Genomic DNA, 26,407 nt, shown 5'->3' on the forward strand with positions numbered 1-26,407 from the left:
TAGGTACTGTGAATATCTGCTAAACTTGAGAGTGCCGTGAATGCAGAACTCTGTTGCATGATAGTGATGCCCATGCGCATTTGCAAGAATGATGTCATCACGATCTGGCCATTCCAATGGACAGAAGGCATGAACCCAGGAGAAAGACCAAGTGACTCTGAAAGCTCTGGGAGTGGTGATAGCTTAGCGTTGGAGGGCTTCATGTGAAAGGTACTGTAACTCTGTTATAATGTGCTAGCGTGCGGTGAATACTAGTACATTATGGCATAAACCGACGGGGGGTGTACTTGCTGAAACAAAACTTTAGTTTTTACCTTCAATATGTAGCTTGAAGATTATGGGTCTACCTCCATGGTGCACTGGAATAATACGTAATTGTATGCCGTAAATGCACCCTTTGCTTCATTTAATCATATTACTGTATTTTATAGACATTTAAACACATTTTCTGCACTAGGGTAGTCGAAATCTCATCTGTGATTAATAAGTTAAATGAACCCTTTATGAACCACCTATTGTATATTTACAGTTACAGGCAGTTTAGAAATATTTCATATATTTTCACAGGTCATAAAATATCCTAAGACACAAACAAATAAGATATGTATAGGCACAAGACCCATTCATATCTTGGCACCGCTTTCATTTTGATTTCAGATACACAAGCATGCCGTCCATAGACCATTCATAATAAACCAGAGGGCTTTACAAAAATTGTCACACCTGTTTTGTAGGTCATGAAATCACTCATTATTTTTCCCTGGAGTGATATGGTATTAATCAGTTCACCAGAGGTGCAGTAATACATACATACAGACCACACACAAGCAAATAAGTTGAAGCTTAAGAAAACAGATTAAGAAATCATTAATATTTAATATAAAAAAGTCTATTTTTTCAGTTACTCACAGAAGGCTTTGCAGAAAAAAAGTCAACCAAAGACAGACATAATGCAAAACAGGTCTGGGGAAACATATAAAGCATTTTGTTTTCAGAGGGAAACAAAATAATGGTGTCCTTTAAGGCAGATTCAGCTAAAATTCATTCTTTACAGGTAACAAGAAGGCTAGCATCCAGGATCCAAAGCAGGATGTTCCAGCTGTAGTGTCCACATACAAAAATACTTTATTTAGGCAGAAAAGCCATTACCCGTCTCAAAGCCAAAACTTGGTACAATGTCTACAGTGCCATGGAATGCCCCAGCCCATGCTGGAGTAGCCATGGTAGGGGTTGTGGCTTCAGCTTTAGTTCCGTCACATTGAGCTGCTGGAATCCTGGCTGCTCGCACCGAGGGCATTACAAGAGGTCCGTACCGTGGGTCCACATGGGAACTGGGATGGTGATGATGGTGGTGATGGTGATGCATATGAGGATGAGCATGGTGCCGATACATGTAAATGTCATGCATGTGGGCATATGGTGATGTCGTTGGTGAAGCCAGTGGATAGTGCCAGGACTCCGTCACCACCGGAGGAGGATGTGGGACAGTCTGGTGAACGTTATCTCCGGGCCAGCTGCTGTGCTCTGTAGTTGAGAGGGTGCTGGCTGTCGTGGAGCCAAAGTCTGGATGAACTCCACCCAGGCAAGCTGGAGCCGACTGATAGGAGTTTGTCCATAAGGATGGAGGTAGACTAGTCCTTTGACATGATATGGATGGGCTCTCTGAAAACAAAAACAAACATATCATATGTCAATATTCCATTCAGAAAAGGGGGAACAGTGATTTATTATGTTTTAAAAAGGCATTATAGTTTTCATTTTATTTTTTATAACATTTACTGAGACTTTAGGAGTGAACTTGTATTAAAGAGCCCTTACAATCACAAATTGTGTACTGCAAAATGTACCAGCTTCTGTTGGCATCAAGCCTATCTAATCACATCCCTATGATTAGCAGCCACCAAGGTGCCACTAGCAATGGAACTATGGGGGTTACAGAAGGTCCAAATATACACACAGATGGATAGCATGTGGAATGCATCCTAATGCCTGTACTGAAGGATTCATCTGATAGATGCTCTAATGGAAAACTGGCCTGTTTATATATGTCAACCCATATTTATTCTAAGCTTACACTGCAGATACAGTTCATTGAACATATGAAAAGTATGACTGTAATACACACACCAAAGCCAAACTGTAGGGACCTGTTGGAATTCAAGTACATTGCAGTCATGTTCCATATACAGTGCGATGTCCTTTACCAATCTACTGAGCTCCACTGCCTATCAAAGACAACCCAAATGTCCATAGTATTTTCCAGTAGGTACCTATGTGCTAATATTATAACATGGAAATATGATGTTTTAATTATGATTAGCCAATAAAACTAAGAAAAAATAAAGTAAAAAAAAAAAACCTTCTTGTAAAGCAAACATGTTATTTCCTTATCCTGGTATATTTAAAGAGAATTCCATCAAACTGGGAATAACTATGGGACACATATATTTTAATATTACCGCTAGGAATATACACATTTTCTATATAACTGTTGAAACAACATTATACTAAAAATGCACTTTAATGTGTATGCACTTTATAGGCAAAATCAGAAATTACATTCATAATGCAGTTTGTTGTTATTAACACAGCAGTTTTTCTTTTTTCTGAGTCCCATGGACATGGTATTCTTAGATGGACATGTTGTTTTGGACTTTAAGTAGGAAACAAACAAATTAATGGAGAAGTATAGCCAAAGCTATTTTGGCTGTACTTCTCCTTGGGAACACAGCAGTGCAGTTCGTTCTGCAATCCTGATACCTATTTTTAACTTACAGAGAGCTTAAGGCTGGCCATACACTATACAATTTTCTTAAGATTTTTGCTTTAGATTTACTAAAAACCATATAATAGGAGGTCAAACCCAAACAACACTTTCAGTTGTATCCAATTTGGCAGGCCCTTGCACTGCACAGTTTAAGGTAAATCTAAAGGAAATTGGGCAAAAATTGGACAGAAAATCGTATAGTGTATGGCCAGCCAAAGTCTGCTATCGGCTGATGTCACTCTGCCGGCCCAGGCTGTGGGAAGATCCCAACGTTAAAGTCAGGATCCACCTAGAAGCCTAGGCCGTCAGCTGATTCAGATTCTCAGCAAGAAACTGAGAGCCTGAGCCAGCCACTCCTGCCCCCTTCACAGCCCAGAGCTCCAGTGAGCACTGGAGGGGCAGAGCAGAGAACCGAATACTGACAGTCACCGGCTCTCTGTTCACTGAGGGCTAAGAACTGAGCAGTCTTTGATTGCTCAGTTCTTAGTCTTAGAAGTGGTGTGGGACAGATGCAGCATCAGATCAATGCTGTATCTACCTTGGTGAGTATGATTTTTTTTTTAACTCATACCTCAGTTTTAAAGCACAATTCTAGTGTAGATACATCATTTTTTTTATTTTGGCATAAAAAGGTTTACGCTACATGAATAAAAAACTGCCTATCAGTTTTACATATTTTGTCCCAACCTCTGTAATTGTCCCTTTTGTTGGACAGCTTGGCCCGTTATAGAAAGAGAAACGTCAACAGTTCTACTGGCAAAATCAACAGATAATAAAAGCAAGTCATAGGAAGGGAGAAGCAAAAAAAGATGCTGTTATTTGTTAATGCTATTGACATATTGCATCATATATGTAATTTCTTACATTGGCTACTTCAATGATTTGATTACAGTGACACCATTGCTCACTGTTTGTGAAATCCCTCTGAGTTGTTCATTGTAAATGGTAATACATCTGTCAGTCCACTATATGTGACAGTGTGTACTCAGGAAGAACTTACAGAAGCCCCCTGTATAGACACCCATGTCCCACCCAAACCTCAGGTTCTAGAATCATACATTCTCTGTTCTTTGTGCTACAACCCCTAATTCTACGTCCCCATTACCACTAAGACTAGTGGGCATCTCTGAGTATTTCACTATTACATTTGACTGAATAGTATTTGTAGATCTCACTTAACAATCTCCAAAACTAGCAGGCCCACCTTTTCTTACACCTTATTTTGTTCACAAGGAATGTATAATATGGAAGAATGTAAACATTATAAGATACAAACCAAAAAAAAAAAATCATGCTGAAACAGACACAACACAATGTGAATAAAACATCAGAAATCATCCTTGGTGAACTCATGAAATAGTGAAAATGCCTTTTATAGTCATGACAGAGATGGGAAACCTTGTATTGAAGAATGGATAAATCTGCCTACTGAATAATAGTTTGGAGAATTTTTTTCCTTGTTCGGGGTTGAGCATACTCATTTTTCTAATTATAAGTAAAATGTCAGCTATTTTAAGAAGGAAGATCCCATGGGAACAGTATTGGATGCCTGGATTAGATTTGTCTTTCCATGTCTAAAAGAAAGAGTATTAAAGCTGAACTTCGGTCACAAATATCTTTATTTAAACATGCTCCTCAAAAAAATAACAAAGGATATAAAAATCCACTTTGTGTGCACCAAAACCCAGTGATTACCTTGTTAAAATAACAGTGACATCATCATTGTGCAGTACTTATGCAGAGAGCAAAGCTGTGGGAGGGACCTAGAAGGCTCCACCCACTATACTTCCTGCAAAAAACTACAAAAGAGGGCGTAGACAAGACCAGTCACCCTGGAAAAGTAGATACAGCAGCAGTGACTGGTCTTCATGAAAGGAAGCTCCTGCTCAGAGACAAACTTGCACATTTTATTACTGTACAGATCTGGAAGAAATACACAAAGCACACCAAGACTCAAGTAAGAATACACATGACTCTTTAGATTTAGAAAAGATTTTTCTTATCCTGGAGTTCAGCTTTCTTCCAACATTTTTGTGTCAATGTTTATGTGTCTGCACTATCTATATTTTGGACTACACGGGAAACTTGTTTAGAGCTAGGTTCATACTGATGTGGCGCGAACTGATATGATTTCACAATGCAGTTTCACAGTGCGATTTGTGTTTTGACAGGTGCGAGTTTTTGCATTGCACCTGCACTAAACTTGCACAGGACCTTTTTTAACCAGATCAAAATCCCGCCGCATAGATGTGAAAGATGTGAATGTATTTTCAGATGACTTACAAATCTATGCCTTTTAGATCAGATTCACATCAGTGTGAAGTGGAACTATAGACTATTAAACTCTGTTCAGTAATATTAGTATAGATGTGTTTGGGGATCAGCAGGAAAATGTGATACTATGTAAGCATGTACTATAAGAAAGACTATGCTTTATATAATTGATTGTTTTGTTTTGTGTCTTTTTTTCACATAGACCTGCCTAATTAGAAGCTGATTCCACATACAATAATAACTATTCAATTTATGGATTAATTAGCAGTTTTTAAAGACTGGATGATCATGAAATTTACTACATTGTTCTGACATTTCCCTCTGCACCTAAGACTATCTTCATAAACCTCTGCAGGATTTTGGAAAATATATGCAACACACCCTTTTTTGATGATATTGAGTATTTTATAGTATATTAATAAGCCCCACCTCCGGTACAAGCTAAAACTGCCTTTCATACCAATAAATACCATTTACTTTCTATATCAAAGCCCCTTCTGTTAGTAAATAGCAGATATCTCTGGAAGTCTACACATCAGGCCATTTCCAATATGAGCACCCCAGGTGTCAGAAAACCCCCACTCTGCAGGTGCTCTGATATTCACATATTTTCAGGGGTTGTGTGCTGGAAACCTGGCCTACCCTCAAAGGTTTACTATCGACTAGTGAGACTACCCATCATAGCAATGGGTCAGTTGAAAGGTTTAGGAGGTGGACGATGGTTGGATCGTAGACATCTGTGTTGCTTGCACTGAAAATAGATCTGATGAAGGCACGTATAGATGCCTATTGCTGTCTTACATTGCTGGATTAGGTAAGTATTTTACACTTTAAAGTGCACTTGAACGTACAAGATAAGGTTTCTGCAGACCAAAGAATGGTAAAGTTAGAAGGTCCAAGAACGCTAAATAGAAGGTATGTTGATAGTTCTAGGAATACCTCAAATAAAAGGGATTTTATTCTTTATTGCTCAAAATATCTGGCTGTCCATAAATGCCCTATTGCAGTCAATAGAAATGATGCTATAGTTTTTCCAGGAGGAATTACCCTCTACATTATTGAATGTTATACACAATATAGTTTATATGAAAAATATACAGTATGTTTAATCTGATAATAATATAGAATGTTCAGATAAGAAGCTTTATCTTTACCTCGACTAGCTCCTGGTTTGATCTTAGTGCTGGTGTTTTCTTGATTTAAGGTGCTTAATTGACTCAAGGCTCTTGAGAAATGTTCATCCACAACTGCTCCAATGTCTCCATGAAAGTAGGTCAAGAGGACACATCGAGAATTCAGATACTCCATCTCTGCAGGCTGTTCTTTCTCTTCCTCTTCTTGCTTGGTTGAAAGAGTCACCTCCAATGTCTCTTGCATCTTACTATATGCTGCAATCTTTTTCTGGAGGAAAAAAAAAACTTATTAAACCTCAAATTCACTAAGCAGTCTTTTAAAATGAATACAGATGATTATGGCTGAGCTAATTCTAGAGTCAGTAATAGTATTATATTTTGTGTTATCAGCTGAGGTCATGTAACTGTGTTTTTTACATATCTTGTTCATTTTATGAAAAGATATGACAGCAACAGTTGAATTTTAAGGGATTATTATAAATTATAACACAATTGCAAAAATTCTGCTAATTACTTGCTGAAATGAGAATAGCAAAAAGTTACTCAGCAATGTTATTCTGGTCTGTTCTCCCTTTTATTGGTTGAGTTTTCATCAACATAGATGAAACATTGTCACAGCCATTAATGTGTATATATCCAAAACAGGTATATAGGCACTCATGCGTCTTGCAGCAGAGATAAATCAAACAGCAGTGTTTTTATTGTTGACATTTCGATGAAGCTCAGTCCATCTTTCTCAATATATATATATATATATATATATATATATATATATATATATATATCAGGGGCGGACTGACCATTTGGAAACTCGGGCACTGCCCGAGGGCCCGGGGTCAGTAGGGGGCCCCATGAGATGCCCCTGGTAGCTTTTTCATAGGCTTTTTTGAGTTTGGGCAAGGACACAGGGGCCCCATGATCCCCTATTGCCCAGGGGCCCCATGAGTTGTTAGTCCGCCCCTGATATATATATATATATATATATATATATATATATATATATTGCCAAAACTGTTTTGGGTGTAAACTGAAGACCCTTTGAAGTTTCAGCAGTCAATAATCCCACCCCCACAATTCTACTGGAGTATTCCTACTATTGCTGTACAGAGAAGGGGATGCTTCTCTTAGTGATAAGAAGTCTGGATATATAGATAAGCCAAAAATATATAATATATATAAGCCAAAAGATGTGTTGCATTTTTCCTTTAAAACTAAATATACATAAAGTGGTTAAATAATAAATAAATGATAAATGAATAGTCAATCTTGTGACCCTGAACAACGACAAAACACGTAAGATGGAGCTTAGTGGTGACTTCATCACGCTTGCTCGGTGCAGCAGGGCTGTGGTTGTGTGATGATCTATGTATTTAATCTGTGAGTATATTAATTGCTTTTAATAAATGGTAAGGTCCCTTCTATGTGTTTTCTATGTATGTGTGGATTTTTGAGAGTTTTCTTTGGGAGAGATTCTTTCATCCATGTGAGATATTGTGTAATGCTGGACATTAGTGGTATAAGTTCTGATCTGGGAGAGATCCATCCATCCATGTGGGTTCTGTGGGACTGAATCAAAGCACTTTCAAACCTCCATCATGGGGTCTGAGCTTCTGGTAAGCAGATGTGTGTGAAGGTGGTGGAAGCACTGAAGCATTGATTTACAGAGGATGTCACTTTTCTAATTTTGGTGATATATTTACACTGGACTTTTGCCAAAATCCACTTTATGATTGCTTGACCAATTCACATTAGACTTTTTTAAAAACATTTTTTAAATGTTTAAACTTGATAATACTATAGACTACTAATTGATAATTTATTTATTACTTAAGCACTTATATGTATATTTAGTTTTAAAGGAAGAGCACAACACATTTTTGGTTTATACATTTTGTTGTCATACCTGTAGGTCTTTTGGCCTTCCCCCAGAAGCCTTGCCAAAAAACTCCCAGTTAGAAATCCCTTGTCTTGTAGGTAGATTGTGAAACCCCCCAGCATTATTGGACTTGTAGCCAATGGTTTTCATGTCCAACAACAAAGCAGGACATGGGTATCGCCAACTGGGAACTTTTTACAAAGCAGGATATGGATTACCAACTGGGAACATTTTACATAGCTGCACAATTATTTAATACCTACTGTGTCACCTTTACTGCACAGGCTATTTTCTGGAAAAGGTGGCTATAAAGACAGAGTTGGCACCAAGTACTGCACAAATGGGGTGTGTTGTATCTTTCATTTAACCGGTGGGCACTCTTATTATTGAAGAAATAAAAGGAAATGTTATATGAAGTATTTTTAGGGACCATATAATGCATTGTTGAGGACCCTTGCCTCATAATTCCTCCCCATGATGCTGGGTCTGTATGGAAGTAATCACGGAAAAAGAAAACATATTTTCATCAATGTCTTTTTAACGGGTCTTTTACTAGACTGACTGAAGGATGGCAAGCTATTTTAAAAGAGAATAATGAAACCTTCAAAATAAATCACAGCAATACAAACACTGAGCTGAATTTTGACAGATTAAACATCTAGAGTAATTGCAATGATATTCCATTAAATAAAACAGAAGTTTTGTGTATACATGTGAAGCTACGTAAGGTATTTTTACATCCAAGCCCATTCCATATCCAGGCCAATCTGATGTTCCGCTAACACACGCGCTAAGGCATGCAGCTTGTGGTTTCTTACATAACAGAGCAAGCCAAAATACAGACAAAAAAAAAAGACAAATGTTAGTTTTTCCATGATCTGCGAGTCAGGTCCTCTGCCTGACATTTTCTTAGGACTATGTTCAGAGTTGTGAGGTTAGATGCTTCAAAGCTGACTGCTAGCGGAGTACAGTATGTAAACTGCAATTTAGAAGCATGGAAAGATACCTTTACAGGAAGACATAGTACTGGTCAGTATTCAATATATTAAACATCTTATTACAAATTAAAGGGCCAGTCCCAAAACTGATTTTTCTGATTTCCTTAAACGCCTACCATGGCCAGTGTGGTCTCAATCTTTCTATTGCAATTCACATTTTTTTTAACTTCTTCTCGCTGGTTGCACACATATACAGTGAAGTAAATATGTATTTGATCTCCTGCTGATTTTGAATGTTTGCCCACTCACAAAGAAATAATCAGAATATAAATTGTATGGTAGGTGTATTGTAACACTGAGAGACTGAATAGCAACAAAAAATTCACAAGAAATGCATGTCTAACAAATTATGCACTAATTTGCATGTTCATGAGGGAAATAAATATTTGATCCCCTTTACAGAACACGACTTAGTACTTGATGGCAAATCCCTTGTTGGCAAAAAGGTTTGTACACATCTCAGGAGGGATTTTGGCCCACTCCTATTGGCAGATGCTCTCCAAGTCATTAAGGTTTGGTGGCTGACATTTGGCAACTCAAACTTTTAGCTCCCTCCACAGATTTTCAATCAGATAAAGGTCTGGAGACTGGCTAGGCCACTCCAGGACCTTATTGTGCTTCTTCTTGAGCCATTCCTTTGTGGCCTTGGCCATGTGTTTTGGGTCATTGTCATGCTGGAACACCCATCCACGACCCATTTTCAATGCCCTGGCTGAGGGAAGAAGGTTGTAACCCAAGACTTGATGGTACATTGCTTTATCTATAATCCCTTTGATGCGGTGCAGTTGTCCTGTCCCCTTAGCAGAAAAACACCCCCAAAGCAGAATGTTTCCACCACCATGTTTGACAGATGGGATGGTGTTCTCGGGGTCATAGGCAGCATTCCTCCTCCTCCAAACACGGCGAGTTGAGTTGATGCCAAAGAGCTCGAGTTTGGTCTCCTCTGACCACAACACTTTCAACCAGTCCTTCTCTGCATCATTCAGATGTTCAGTGGCAAACTTCAGATGGGCCTGGACATGTGCTTTCTTGAGCAGAGGGACCTTGCGGGCACTGCAGGATTTCAATCTTTGTCGGCGTGGTGTGTTACCTATTGTTTTCTTGGTGACTGTGGTCCCAGCTGCCTGGAGATCATTGATATGATCCTCACATGTAGTTCTGGGATGATTCCTTACTGTTCTCATGATCATTGACACTCCACGAGGTGAGATCTTGCATGGTGCACCAGACCTAGGGAGACTGACAGTTGTTTTGTGTTTCTTCCATTTGCGAATGATTGCACCAACTATTGTCACCTTCTCACCAAGCTGCTTGGCGATAGTTTGGTAGCCCAGTCCAGTCTTGTGTAGGTCTACAATCTTGTCACTGACATCCTCGGGCAGCTCTTTGGTCTTTGCCATGATGGAGAGTTTGGAATCTGATTGTTTGATTGCTCCTGTGGACAGGTGTCTTTTACACAGGTAACAAAATGAGATTAGCAGCACTTCCTTTAAGAGACTGCTTCTAATCTCAGCTTGTTACCTGTATGAAAGACACCTGGTAGCCAGAAATCCTGCTGAATGATAGGGGATCAAATTCTTATTTCCCTCATGAACATGGAAATCAGTGCATAATTTGTTAGACGTGCATTTTGTTTTTAATTTTTTGTTGCTATTCTGTCTCTCAGTGTTACAATACACCTACCATTCGATTTTTAAACTGATCATTTATTTGTGAGTGGGCAAACATTCAAAATCAGCAGGGGATCAAATACTTATTTCCTTCACTGTATACGCCTTCTAGGTGGGTGGGCATTAATGCCAAGAGGTAGCATATATGCCTACCCAAATAAAAACAGAACTGTGCCGAGAGCGCTCCCGACACAGTTACCAACAGCTAAAGAAAAGTTCCCCATCATTACTTGTGAACCAGAGCTTTCTGATCATGTGACCTCTTGACAGCCAATCACAAACCATGCCCCACCTCCTGGCATCTGAAACCCCTTAAAGGGCTGGGAGGCGCTGGCACCAATGGGTTAAAATTCCAGAGACTGTGGCAGGAAGAGAAAGATTCTATGGTGAAGAAGAACATAGACTGGAACTTCAATGGCAATATCTTGTCAGTGAAATATCTGTGGGATGTAAACTTAAAGTGGAACCTAACTCTCCCAATCAACATGAACTATTTTTAATCCTTACGATGCTGCTAGCATTAGTAAATAGATTTGCTTGTTTTAAACATTTTTTTCTTCAGTTGCTTCCTGAATTCTGTCCTAAGCCAAACTGATGTCATACAACCCATGACTCTTCCTGGGCATATTTTTTCTTTCATCTGGAGGAGGGGAGGAGGGAATGAGGGGTTTTCTCAGCTAAGCACACCCTCCTGTCTCAAAGCTTGACCTAAGGGCAGATGAATTCCAGGAAGTAAATGTTACATGAATTATTTGCCCTTACTCAAGATGGCTGCAGACAGAAATTCTAAGTAAGTTATTTCTCAACAAAATAAAGCATGGAGACCAGGGCTTTTTTGCTCAGAGAATAAGTGCAGGTACTCCCCCCTTCTGAATCACCCCTTGTCTCCACCTCATACCCACCTGTCCCTTGGTTCCTGTCCCTTGGTTCCACCCCATACTCATCTCCCAATATGGTCATTTTAGAGAATACAGAACCAAATATCATTTTGTGGTGTTAAGTAACTTGGAATGTGTTAATATAAAAAAAAAAAGCAGTAGCATAGATCTCCTGTAGCCGGCAACAATAGATCACCCCCAAGAAAAAATTAACCCCCCTTCCCTCTGCCCCGCAACAATATACCCCACCAACAAGATTAGACTCCTGCCAGTAACAACAGATCTTCCAGCAGCCAGCATCAGTAAACCCCTTCCTCAACAGTAGATACCTCCCAGAAACATAAGACTCCTTCCAGCAATAATAGATCCACCACAAGCAGCAATAGATCTGCCATCAGCAACAATAGACCCTTGGAACAACAGATCACCCCAAGTGCAACAGATCCCGTAGCCCCCAGCATCAATAGACCCACAAACATACACCAGTACCCCTAACCATTTAATCCAGTCAGTGATGGAGGTGCTAGAACTGCGTTCCTCCATGTTCCCGTTGTAAAAAAGCCCTGATGGAGACATGTGTGGATGGGTGAGTTTTCTTTGAATATCAAAAAGGAATTAAATAGCGTTTTCAGTTTGTGGTGCTCAGATACAGTTTCGTTCAACTTTTAGGAAGCTAGTGAGAGGTTTAGCTGGCTGATATGTTGTTTTTGGATTGAACAAACCTTATGCCTGGTTTCCATCTTTTTGTTGCAGTAACATTCCGCATAGTATGTGTTTTAGTGTGCATTACCGCATTGTAGTGCATGAACCGCAATATAATGTGTTGACTGCCATTCATTTTGAAGGCCACTCTAATAACCATCTCCAGAGCACAACAATGGACGTGCAATTTATTGCACCACATTGCATAGATGTCACTTATGCTTGAGCTCTGGGCTGATAATGAGCACTCTGTCCAGGCTTCTGGAGAAAGCAAACTATAAATCAAGAAAGCTTTTATTTTTTTTTCAAGTAATCTTGAAAAAGCTTGACAGCTTTTGGTATCAGCACTGAGCTGATAAAGGAGACAGGAGAAAGGATGTCCTTAGCCTTCAATTCCTGCTCTGCCAGGGAGAACATACAAGTACATAATAAAAAAAAGAAGAAATTCCTGAAAAGTGAGGCTCTGCCATTATAAAAGTGTGATTATTTAAATGACAATAAGTACCCACTGGTGGCTTGTTCAATTTATAGGGAAAAAAACAATCATATCAGATTAGTATCCAAGATTTGGTGGATGCAGGGAGGTTTGGTCATTCTCATACCAGCTGTCACTGTCTCCAACCGCTAACCTGCCAACCACTGGCCTGCCAACCATTTTATGCCAAGTAATGGGATCACTATACTGTAGGCCTCCCAAACCTAAGATGCTGGATAACATCTATTATATCATAAACTGCTGAAACTCCTAAAACAAGCCATGTTTAACAAAGAATTCTTATTCTTTAGTGCTGATCCTTATAGTGACTGATCAAGACCAAAAAAGGTAGGAGGGACGAACAAGCTTTGGATGTTGGTATTCTTCACCAACAGGAAACATACAGTATATGTATTGAAGTGTATTCATAAAAAAAATGCAGAGCTATCTGTCCATGTACTGTACATTCATTATCTGAGACTGGAGGGCAAAGTCGAGAGTTACTAGTCTATTTTCTTTTCAAGGTCTAATGTTATTCACTTATAAAGTAAAGTCAATCAGGAAAATACCACATTATTACCACTAGATGATGCTGCTCATCATAGGAAATACATACTTATATACTATGATTGTCTGTTCCATCCAGTAGCCTTAATGTGCTATTTTCCCAAACCAAATTTTTATGTATGAATACCTTTCAACAGGCAAACAAATAGTCTAGTAACAGTTGATTTTGCCCCCATTAAAGGATGAGTTCACCATTTGTAACATGTTACATTTTACACCTGTATTCAGTGTATTTACAAAGATGAACTTATCCTTTATCCTTTAATGGAAGTACAAGCAGTTTCACAGGACAAATAGCTCTGTGGTACACCCCTTGGTGTTTAAAATTGTTCCAAGGCTCTCATGTAAGCTGACAGCTATACTTTTAGGACGAGCAATTCCGGACTTCCCTATAGCAAATTGTTCCTAGACCAAAGAAAGCACACATAGACTGCCATCAGACCCTACTCTACAAGCAGCAAGATTTTGTGTGCTACCTCAGGGTGCTCTGGTTTCCTTTCTCTGCCACTTAATAGGTGTGTGTATGTGTGTGTTTGCATGATCAGATCAGATATAGCCTCCACAAAGTGCAATTTAAGATGAGACATTGTCTTATGACATTGTCATACACACTTCGAGAAATGATCTATTTCTTTTTTGATCAATCTCTTCCAATAGGAATGGTCGGCCTATAGTTGACAACCCATTTGGTCGAGTTGCCACACATGGGGAAGTGGATTTAGATAATAAGTTAAGATATGATCACAAGTTAATGACTCTGTCTCTGTTTCCAACATTTAATTTCAAAATCTTATAGATTGAAATGTGAAGGTAGTCATGAACAAAGTATATTGGTGCTTCTGATCGATGCAAACCGACAGATAATTTTCCAGCCTGGCTGATCCACTCAGTTTTATCAAATCTGATGTAAATCAAGTTTAGATCGATCGGAAGAGACGTTATGGCTATTTGATTGTTTGCAGGTTCGATCACTTTGATCAAATCACACATTGATTCGATAGTAAAATCGAAGCGTATATGGTCACCTTAAAGGTTACCGCTATGAGATTTTTCTGTATTTACCTAATCTCTTCCATCTCTAAGTTTACTGACCAGGGCAGATCAAATGGGTTATGACAGTCAGACACAAGCAAGTGAACCTTTCAAAATGTCCAGATGAGAAATATTGGGAAAAAAACTGTAGAAAAATATTTGTGAAAATGATGAATATTATGAGACGGGTTCTTTTGCACTGTCCGTGACATGTCTGATGTTTTGAAGGAAGCCCCATTAATTGTAGAATCTTACTTTCATTCCAAGGAACATGTTTTAACATCACAATAGTGGACATTTACGTGAGAAAGTAGAGCACTCAGCATTCTACAGTAGGACTGATGGAGTGATGTCTGTCCACCCACTTGTGTACTAAAGAGTCCCTGCTCAGGGGGCAACTTCCTCCTTCTGCGACTTGAAAGGGATAATGAGGACAATGACTGACACTAACCAGCAGGGGAATGACACAACATTTGGAAGACGTAACTGACAGGTAAATGTTGGAGAAGATGTGCTAAGCTGGAGGGGGGCTTAAACATTTTCTTTACTAAAATCAAATAGGACGCTATAAGTTATGTCAGACTTTACTTTATGTAAGCCTCATAATATATATACTGTATATGTACAGTATATATATATGTATTTTTTATTCAAATTATACTACATACTAAGGTAACACTGCATTTCTTTTTTTATTTTTGTGAGCTTTTGTTATTCCAAAAAATTTACAGAGCCCTGCCATACAGCCATAAGGATGACACCACGTTTGTCAACAACAATTACAGTGACACTAAACTCTGGTTTTAAAAAGAAAAATTCAATTTAAGTGTGCATTCTTAACATATTAAATCACATTGTATTGCTAAAGCCTCCTTCAAACCTTCAAATCTCCAAATTTGTGTCTTTTTTTTTCTTCCTGTGATCTGACTTTGTATTAAAGGGAGGCTACGCAAATTTGCTCATTCTCTATGGTCTGTAGCCACCCTTTCTTGCTCACTCCCAAGATGGACTATGGACTAAGGAATTTGTAGTGTACATGACTACAACTAACATGCACTGCTTGTTCCAAACAGAAGCAAGAGGGAAAAGGAGAGTGCAGGACATCACAAAGAACATTACAATGAGGCAGATAAACCACAGTAAGAAACTATTTCACAAAAAATAGATTATTATTATTATACAGTATTTATATAGCGCCAAAGGGTTTGCTCAGCGCTGTACAATAGCAGGGGGACAGGAACATGAGACAAGACAGCAACAATACACTACACGAGGGGTTCGAGGGCCCTGCTCTTTCGAGCTTACAATCTAGAAGATTAATTGCTATTAAGTAGTGAATGTGTATTGAATATTTTTTGGAGAATAAGGATATTGTTTAGTGTGACTTTAAGGAATACACTGCTGATACCATCCTGCCTGCAGCCTGTTGATTAGACAGTGAAAGAGCAGCAGCAGACTGATGAGGTTATCCTTTTGTTCACTCTGCTCTCTTCGCTCTGACTTCTGTCACTTGAGCTTGGGCATTATACAATTTTCTTATTCCATTTTATTTAGATTTACCTTCAACTATGTAGTGAAAGTGCCTGCCTGATTGCACACAAATTAAAAGTGTTTAGGCTTGACCTCATTTTATATGGTTTTGGTAAGTCTAAAGGAAAATTGTACAAGAAAATTGTATAATGTATGGCCAGCCTTACCTGTCAGTATATTTGCATTCAACTTACTGGATTGGCTTTCAGCCCTGCTCCTCCCACCCAACAGTCTAGGTAATGCAGTGGGCATTGGAAAAAGGTGATACCAGGTTAAATTCAGGTGCTTACATTGTTTGAATTACAAATATGCATTTAAGGATTTATTAATGAATACAGTGTTGCATTAGTGTGCCTGGAGGTCAGATTTAAAATGAATGCTAAAAACAGTGTCTGCTATCATTGTTGATGTGGTATGGAAATCATTGCAAATATTTTCCAGCTTGGGAAAATAACTTTGACTAACCCCAAACTTGGAGTTGGCTTCACCACATCCTGTCTCAATACGATCAGGCTAATATTCTAATCTCCTCCAGTGTTATTGTTACTTTATCATTTATGTAGTGTCACTATATTTTACAGAGGTCTGCATGAAGCATTGACTCTAGTAGTATCTAAAGATAAAAGAGAACCTTCACAGATACATTGACTCGTTACTGCTTGCCATAGTGGAAAGTACATTCCAATGTCCACACCACTGTCACAGAGATGTAAGCACACAGGTGAGTTAATGGGAGTCAGTATATTTACCTCAACGTTTCAGAACTCCCATGGATATAAGGTGGAAGACATAGCCACTCAAAGCTGACCAGATTCTTGTTAGGGACTATAGCAATGACCCCAGCATGTTAAGTCTACACACAGTCTAACCAAATTGTGTTCCCTAACATTCAGTTGTGTTGAGGTGGCAGAAACTTCATGTAAATGTAGCACTTCTCTTCTCTCGGTGGTTGAGCATGACCCCTAGATGGTGTGGCAGGCTAGCATTTTCTTCTCTCGGCAGAATTCTTGGCTTATTTTAGGGTAAGGAAGAAAGTTGGGTACCAGTCACCTTTGTCTTATTAAAGTTTATTTTTACGTAATCATTTCCAGGGAGAGGGTTAGGGGTACAGGTTGTCCAAAATTAGGAAAAATAGCTAAGATTTACTAGGGACAGTTAAAGTTCATGTTGGCCTTTTAAGAGCAGACAAATTCCAATGACCCTATGAGAGCAGGTAATGTCTTGGTTAATGGCCATCTGAATCTTCCTCTTCCTCCAAGTAGACTCTAGGCCGATGTGGGCAGTCATTGGGTACTTTGGTTACTGAGCAGTGAGAACTTCTTGCAGTGCCCACCACCATTAGCTTTTACCCAGCTCTCCAGGACACTTTTCCACTCAGATGACTCTTTCTAAATGCTCCATACAGGCAGCCATATTCCTACTTTGCTCCCTCTGAATGTACCCTCCATCAAGGCAACTTAAATCCATGAAGCTTTTAACACAGGACCCTGGCTGGAGCAATATCTACAACAGAAAATCCTCTCATGATGGCATCCCCACCAGGCAGAAGCCCAGGCACGAAAACCCACAAATCCTGGTAGGAGACCCTTCTAGTAGGTAAACCCAACTATTTATTTCCTTCCCCAGCATGCATCACTGGAATAAACCTGTCAGTGATTGGCTAAGGCAGAATAAATATTCATAAGCCCTTACATTGTATCTTTCCACTCTAACTACTGGAGAACACTTCCCAAATGAAGGCAGAAGTCCAAGAGGGAAAAACCTTCTATTTATCCATCACCCTTCTACCTCTGGACAAAAACCGTCAGTGATATGTATTGGAGATACATATTCATAACTTGTTCCATTGTTCTCACTTTAAGGGCTCATTTACACTTGCTTTGACTTCAACACACATTAAAGTGCCTACTGCTTCAACATGCTTTTTTGTTGTGTTTTTGATGCTTCGGTGGTGCTTTGGTGATGCTTCGGTGGTACTTTTTGTGAAGATTTAATGAAGCTTGGCAGATGCTCTGTGTGTGTGTGTGTGTGTGTGTGTCTCATACCTGCAATACCTCCAAAACAAAGTAAAGCTAAAGCTGAATAAAATCCCCTCAAAAGCTGCAGGGGCTGTAAGTGAGCTTTGTCATAGGCTTCTATGGAGGCTTTGAAGACACTTGGAAGCACCACTAAAGCGTCATGGGGTATATTTTTTGAAGCAAAGCAAACGCAATGTATAAATAGGACCGTAAGCTAAACCTTTTATTTAGTGACAGGGGCTTTGATTGGTGTTCAGAGTGCTTTAAAAAAGCTTGTCCAATGCCATATTATGAAGCAAGTGTAAACGAGCCCTGAGTACTAGTGACATCTCAATGGCAGTATGCTGAAGCAATTAATGTTGGGAGTTTAGGAGAAACATACAGAACACAGAAATTCTAAACAAGCTCAGGCTGGCTACAGCCTAGCCACAAAATGAACTATAACTAGGGACACTTCAGCCTCAGGCAGGTTCCCTCTACATAATCATGTTTAAGATGTCATTTAAAATAAGCATATACGGCTAAAAAATGTTTCCATGAATATAGGGCCTCTAACAGCTTTGAAAGGGATTGCTGTTTTCCCTATTACTGGCAAGCATTTTTCTTTGTCAGAGATACTTCCCATGTAAAGAATGATCTTTGGGCTTAATAATGATAAAACTCTGTGGAATGCAGCAACAGAATTCTCTACTCTCCAGTGATTGCCGTGTCTTGGCCAAGTCAGCGTTAGCTCCGCCCCACACCCACGCTCTGTGCATGCTTGTAGTCTGCAGTCAGTCTGATAAGAATCCCCACATTGCTTCATCCCATCACTACTCCACAAAGCTATGACTATTTTTTTTTTTTTTTTTAATTGTCTGATTGACGTAGAGTTTTCAGACACCATGGAACTGGGGACTTTCTGCTGGCATTATACAATGGGAAAAGAGCAATGTGCAAGGGATGCCAACCCACAGCACCCATCAGAGGTCTTCTTCCCATGTTCTAGCTGCTCTAGACTGATGAAAGGTAACATCTGTAGACATGGATGACTGCACATTGTAGCCAACATCCTTCCTTGACACTCCCAGAAGCAGCTTATACATATGTAGTCTATAAAGCAAAGCTTTAGTTGTTAAATATACTATATGATTACAGAAGACAGACTCAATGGGGCCTGTGTGTAATAAAGATTCTAGTAAATATAACCAGTGTTCTTTATGTGCCGTACAAGTGGGTCTGGAACTAGGCAAGTTTTAGGCTCCATTCACATTAGGGCATTTCAAATTGCGTGCGGAATCACCACGATTCTGCCTGCGATTTGAAAACGAACTGTGAAAATGTGAAAACGCGCAATTATGTGTCCAGGTGCAATTCATTTCAATGGCACCTGAAAACGCAGGCCATTTTTGCCACAAACGCGGCACGACTTTCCACGCAATAAATACGCCTCGTTTGCGCACACTAAATCGCGGGACATGGTCACCCAAAAATGGTTCCACAACAGAGACACGGTGAGGAGGCGATGTGACATTATCTCGTTGCCTGTTTTAACCCCATAATTGCTGCACAAATGTGCTGCAACCACTTGCATTGCATTCAGCGTTCTCATTTGCTTTAAAGGGTGCATGTTGGATAGTTTTTGCCACGGGTGGTGCAAAGCATTGCAACTGTGGAATATGAACATCTCATTCCACTGTCATTGTAGATTGGGGGAGCAGTTGTGGGGGCGCTAAATTGCAAATTGCACGTATTTAATTTGCAACTGCAAGTTTACATGAGCCCCAAAGTACTAATTTATCTTTTTAAAAAATTCCTTCAGCTCCGTAATCCCTAGCTCCCTTAAAAGATGAGTTCACCTTTATAAAAAAAAAAAGTAATACATGCACATCTTTTTGCAGGTAAAAAAAATGTGCATTTAATTTTTTTTTATTATTATTAGGAGCCTGTAAATATTGCACCGGCGATCAGCAGATCAGCGTTGTTCGGGGAGATGATCCCCAGCCTGTTGTCACTACAGGCAGTGGATTGGGGGAAACGCTGCAGCAGTGGGAACATGTTACCACCTGTTACCCAAAAAACAGGTGGAACATGTAACATGTTCCCAAAGGTGAACTTATCCTTTATTACAAACAGTTTTACATATTACCCACTTCCAATATCATCCTTCCACCTACACCACCACTCCATACTTACTTCATCTGGTGCCTGTAATCTTTCACACTGTCTGCATCATTGGCCAGTAACAATCTAGTGCTGGGCTGCTGGGCACCAATATCCCATAGACGTGCATTGAGAGGTGAAGGTAGCCTGGCATTAGACTCTTACTGGCTGGTCTGCAGATAGCATGGGAGCTGCAGCCATTGGAAGAGGTAGGTAGGTACAGATATAGGTCTCTATGTGTGTGTGTGTGTGCGTTTTTAGGGGGGATTTGTTGTAGCTATGTGTATTGAGGAAGTTAGAGAGAAGGCAGGAGGATTTTTTGAAATGGTATACTTTAACTCAACATTTTTGATCGGAGGGGGCAAAGACAATTTTAGGTCTCCAACACCCAGTGCTACCATTACACAGCCAGATTAAAGAAGAACATCTATTTGTCTGTCTATCTATATTAAATATGTACAGTCTTTCTACTTACCAACCTGATGTAGCCTGTGTTCACGCTTCTGCGGTGCGGCGTACCACATGTGATTCGTACAGCAACCGCACCACATTCCTGTGCAAATCACATGCAAATTCTGTGCGGTGTGATTTGAGCCATACATTTTGTATGGTTCAAATCACACCACATCCGCACCAAAAAGATGCAGTACCCTTTTTTTGGCCGCACTAGAATCGGATCACATGGGTATTCACACCTATGCAATCCGATTCTGCACATGGCACTGCATTTTACGAACAGATTTCAGGGTGTTGCTAACCTAACATACACACCTGCAGCGGTTCGCATGAACGGGGTGAGATTATTATTATTACTATTATTATACAGGATTTATATAGTGCCAACAGTTTGCTCAGCGCTGTATATTATAATGGGAGACAGTACAGTAACAATATGATTCAATACACGAGGGGTTCGAGGGCCCTGCTCCTTGGAGCTTACAATCTAGGAGGGAGGGGATAGTGGTACGGGATGAAATAGTTGTGGGGGATGGAGTGGTAGGAGGAGTGGAGGAGTTCAGTATTAGCTGAGGGTGGGGTAGGCTTCTCTGAAGAGATAGGTTTTCAGAGTGCGCCTAAAGGTGAGGAGAGTAGGTGATAGTCTGATGGATTGGGGTAGGGAGTTCCAGAGGATGGGAAAAGCCCTGGAGAAGTCCTGGAGACAGGCATGGGAGGAGGAGACCAGGGAACTAGAGAGTAGGAGGTCTTGTGAGGAGCGGAGAGTAAGTTTTGGGTGGTATTTGGATACCAGATCAGTGATGTAGTTTGGGGCAGTGTTATGAACAGCTTTAAACCTCAATTTTAGCATTTTGACTTTTATCCGTTGGGCAATCGGAAGCCAGTGGAGGGATTGGCAGAGAGGGGTGGCGCATATGGAGCGGTTAGTAAGATGGATGAGTCTGGCCGCACCATTCAAGATAGACTGAAGTGGGGATAGCCTGCGGTGAGGTAAGCCGATGAGGAGGGAGTTGCAGTAGTCAAGGCGTGATATAATGAGGGAGTAAATGAGTTGCTTGGTGGTTTCTGGGGTTAGGAACGGACGTATTTTGGAGATGTTGCGGAGGTGAAGTCTACATGAGTTTGTCAGCGAATGGACCTGGGGCTGGAAGGACAGATTGGAGTCTAGGATGACACCTGGTACTCTGGCTTGAGAGGAGGGACTGAGGGTGGTGTTGTTGGTCTTGACGGAGAAGTTGGGGGAGGGGGGGGGTGCGGGCTGGGGGGAAAACTAGGAGCTCAGTTTTGGAAAGATTTAGTTTGAGGAAGTGGAGTGGCATCCAATCCATAGTCCAAGATTATGATGCGGTGCGGAATTCACACAGGAACTGGTGCAAATTGTGCACTGCATCAGTGTGAACCCAGGCTTATTATGGTTTATTCTTTATTATAATAATCATGTTATTTATTTATTATGTAATAAATATGAGAAGGAAAACTCTACATACTGTTCTATGGATCTCTGCTCAGTAAACTAAGAGGTTCACATTTTATATTAGGTAGAGCGCCCTTTTATTTACTAATGTATTTATGTACAGTATGTACTATATGTATTTATTTATTTTCAGAGAGAAGTGTAAGCGTCTGTGAGTGTGTGATATTTTGACACATTTCTGGAAAACTCACATTCAGAAATCAAGCACAAAAGGGGGATTTACTAAAACTGGTGCACACATAAATCTGGTGTAGCTCTATATTGAAACCAATCAGCTTTCAGATTTTATTGCGAAAGCTTAATTGAACAAGTTGAAGTTAGAAGCTGATTGGCTCCCATTGCACCAGATTTTGCACTCTCCAGTTTTAGTAAATCAACCCCAGAGTGTTATAAGTATGTTGATTATTGGCAATGTATTATATTCTGTATATACGTATATAGGGTAATAATTGTTCCATTAATAACAGTTGAGAGATAAATACGGTTGGATGCAGACAGTACAGCAGATGATCTCAGTGCAGTGAGTGCAGGGTATGTTATGTAATATGCAGGTGGTGTTGTGTCTGCTCCGTACTACATTCCATCACTCCCGGGGTAACATTTGGTCACACTGAGCAGCTCCAGCACTGCTCTGTACTCAGGGACACCACAATACTACTGCACACTTCTATTACATAGCCATCTACAGATTTAATACACACCAGGCTGTTTCCAGTACATGCCTCACACTCACACTGGGGGTTATTCACTAAAACTGGAGAGTGCAAATTCTGGTGCAGCTCTGCATAGAAACCAATCAGCTTCCAGGTTTTATTGTCAAAACTTAATTGAACAAGCTGACGTTAGAAGCTGATTGGCTACCATGCACTATTGCACAAGATTCTAAGTGCTGCAGTTTTAGTAAATCTACTCCACTGTGTTCACTTATTTAAATATTTATTTTTGACATATGAAATTTGAATGTTGAACAGTTATTTTTGAGAGTAATTATATTAGTTGTATAATTTTTCATAAGCTTATGATGTGTTGCAATGAACACTCTGCTTTGGCTCACTGGAAATAGTCACAAAGGAGGTTATTTACTAAAAATGCAGAGTGCAAAATCTGGTGTAGCTCTGCATAGAAACCAATCAGCTTCCAGGTTTTATTGCCAAAGCTTAATTGAACAAGCTGAAGTTAGAAGCTGATTGGCTACCGAGCACAGCTACACCAGATTCTGAGTGCTCCAGTTTTAGTAAATCTCCCCCCAAAGTGTCAGAACTGAATGCGCCCCCAACAACATAGTACTTAGAGAGGCGGATGTTCTCTAATTATATCAAGTTAAACACTTCAGTTTCATCTGTCTGTATTCAGATTATTGTACAAAAATATTAAGGCAAAGCTGTCACAAGAGAAACATGAAGTCCGCCATTGCAGACCTCTCCTGTAAATGTTAGTTGCGTCGCTGTCGTGTCCTTTAATGAAGAATAATGACAGTTTTACTAATTAATCATGAGCAGTGATCAAGAACAAAATAGTGACATGAAGCCTTTTTTTTTTTTTTTTTTTTACTATGGTATTGAAAAGTTAGTATAATGCTCAGAAACCAATGGTTTTCCACAGCTGATTGTCCAGCAAATGCAACACTGGAATAGAAAGGAATAGAGAGCAGCACTGGGCTAGATGGGCAGTGGCTAGATGGTTAGTACTTCCGCCTGGCAGTACTAGGGTCATTGGTTCGAATCCCAACCACGGCACCACCTGCCTGGAGTTTGCATGTTCTCCCTGTGCCTGCGTGGGTTTCCTCCGGGTACTCCGGTTTCCTCCCACACTCCAACATGCTGGTAGGTTAATTGGCTTCTCTCTAAATTGTCCCTAGTATGTGTATGTGAATATGAGTTAGGGACCTTAGATTGTATGTCCCTTGAGGGTTAGGGACTGATGTGAATGTACAATATATATGTAAAGCAGTGCGTAAATTGACGGTGCTATATAAGTACCTGAAATAAATATATATATATGTTGTTATTATTATTATGTATTTATTTATTGTTATTATTTAGCTTTTTACATCTCAATACCATTAAATTAATAATCATACAAATAATTATTATTATATTATATAACTGGTATTATTGCCACCAGTTTCCTGCCATCTGCTATATCCTTCATATTTAACAGCAGCTAGTGCTTGATCCAATAATTTAATATATATATGGTACATGGATAGAGATAGATAGATAGATAGATAGATAGATAGATAGATAGATAGATAGATAGACATTGTATGCCGTCTCTCTCTCTCTATATTTTTTTTTTGGGGGGGGGGGGACATCAAAGTATAATTTAATTATAATTAAAAAAACCTCAGGAATTTTAATTATTTTTATGACAGAATACATAATATAAACAAACCCTGATACCCAGTAATGAATTACTTCTTAGACCAGAGTAACGTGCATGTACACAGTATAAACACTATAGGGTCACCTACACGGAGCTTCATTCCTGCAAAGTTCCCTTTTACTTTCACATTGACTCTGGTGAATATTACTCCAGAATGCTGTCATCATCTCATTTGTGTTTTAGACAGAGTTTATTTTAACTGAAAAGGAAATCATTCCAGAACATATGACTTGTGAGCAGAACTATGCTAGAAATGAAAACAATTTTGGGACATGGCTGTGGGTTTTTTTTTTATTAAAGCCATTAGAGATACAAGTGATGCTGACTTGATACAGATCACTACCATAAACTGCATACATCTGACCACGTACAGTATATGCATAACCATGTATTGACTGACCACAGAAGAAGTTATGTCGTAGCTTCTATCTTATTTTGAAAACCATGTCATACTGCCTAACTATTGCAGGATGTCATTATTTAAGTTTTACATATTTCTGCAATGAGCTCATTCTGTTAAATACTGCTACATTATTATCTTGTTAATGGAGCAATTATCTATTCCTTGTATATATATATATATATATATATATATATATATATATATATATATATATATATATATATATGAAATAAATAGAAAGTATATATGACTTTTGTTAAAATTTCCAATAAAAGTTTAATATCGGGATTGTTAAGGGCATGTGTGTGATCATTTTGAAAAGATAATCGAATTAAAGCCACAGGAACCAACGTGGAATCACATGAAGTATTGGTACATGTATGGCCACATATGATGAGAGGTGATTGGTTGCACTTTCCTCTTTTTCTATAAATCAGAATAACTGATAAGCAGATCCATCGTCTATGCTATCCAATACACTTCTATCATATATTCTCCTATACTGAAATATACCAGGGGCTACTGTTAATATATAGCATTTAGTATGTCTATGACGGGATAATCATTTACATTTATTAACTACAACCCCCCAAAGATGTAGAGAACACAGAGCCAGATCAGTCCTTTCACAAGGGGGAGGGATTCAAACGTCCTTCTAATGCTATCTTTCAAATGCATACATTATTAGTAATAGTAGTAGTATTTTTATTATTTTTATTGTTTTTATTATTTTTACATTTTAATAACAGCAAAAATACTACTATTGCTAAAATAATAATAATATTAATAAATAATAGTTACAAAAAATAGACACCCACTGGCTGGAAATGCCTAACTATAAGACTGGGGGTCCTTCACAAAAGGGGTCCAGTGTGTAAAGTACTGATTCACTTAGCTTAGTAAATATTGTGAAGTTGTGTTTACTTCCATCATTGACTCAATTTCAACCATAAATTTGGTTATTTATTTAATTTATTTCAGGTATTTATATAGCACCGTCAATTCACGCAGCACTTTACATATATTGTACATTCACATCAGTCCCTAACCCTCAAGGGGTGTACAATCTAAGGTCCCTAACTCACATTCATGCATACACATATTAGGGCCAGTTTAGACAGGAGCCAATTAACCTACCAGCATGTCTTTGGAGTGTGGGAGGAAACCGGAGTACCCGGAGGAAACCCACACAGGCACAGGGAGAACATGCAAACTCCAGGCAGGTGGTGCCATGGCTGGGATATTGTTTCCTTTACAAATAATTTGGCATTGAAAGTAAACATAGCTTCACCTTATTTACTATAGTAATTTCCCCGATTGTCCCCTGTGCCCTGGTCACCGGTCAGGTGGATGGTAGCCGGCTGTGTGTGGGAGAAGAGGGACTCACCTGCGGGTGATGATGATAGTAGGCTGCGGTGCCGGGCAGATATTGGTGCATCCCATAGACTTGGTGATGATACATAACATCCAGACAACTCATTGCAGGACCCCCGGCTTGTCCTCCCCGCACAGTCCCGGAATCGTGCTATCCTAGGAGGGTGTCACATCCCCTGATCCCGGATGCCGCCTCCATCGCTGCCTTATAGACGGACGAGCGGAGCACACAGGCGCCTCTATTAGCATGCAC

The 26,407-nt window shown here is 39.5% G+C and overlaps 1 protein-coding gene across 1 annotated transcript; it reads right to left on the bottom strand.

The window, feature by feature from the left end:
- Nucleotides 1-856: 856 nt before the first annotated feature.
- On the bottom strand, nucleotides 857-26,407 carry VGLL3 (vestigial like family member 3). The gene is made up of 3 exons (XM_089682920.1): nucleotides 26,168-26,407; nucleotides 6,196-6,442; nucleotides 857-1,662 (listed from the first exon to the last, which is right to left on the bottom strand). Exons 1-3 carry the CDS (start codon nucleotides 26,258-26,260, stop codon nucleotides 1,130-1,132), a joined length of 873 nt encoding a protein of 290 aa, XP_089539046.1. The 5' UTR covers nucleotides 26,261-26,407; the 3' UTR covers nucleotides 857-1,129.

The sequence above is a fragment of the Staurois parvus genome, unplaced genomic scaffold, assembly GCF_062004578.1.
Source record: "Staurois parvus isolate SC_StPar_1 unplaced genomic scaffold, SC_StPar_1.0 ptg000299l, whole genome shotgun sequence".
Taxonomy (NCBI): domain Eukaryota; kingdom Metazoa; phylum Chordata; class Amphibia; order Anura; family Ranidae; genus Staurois; species Staurois parvus.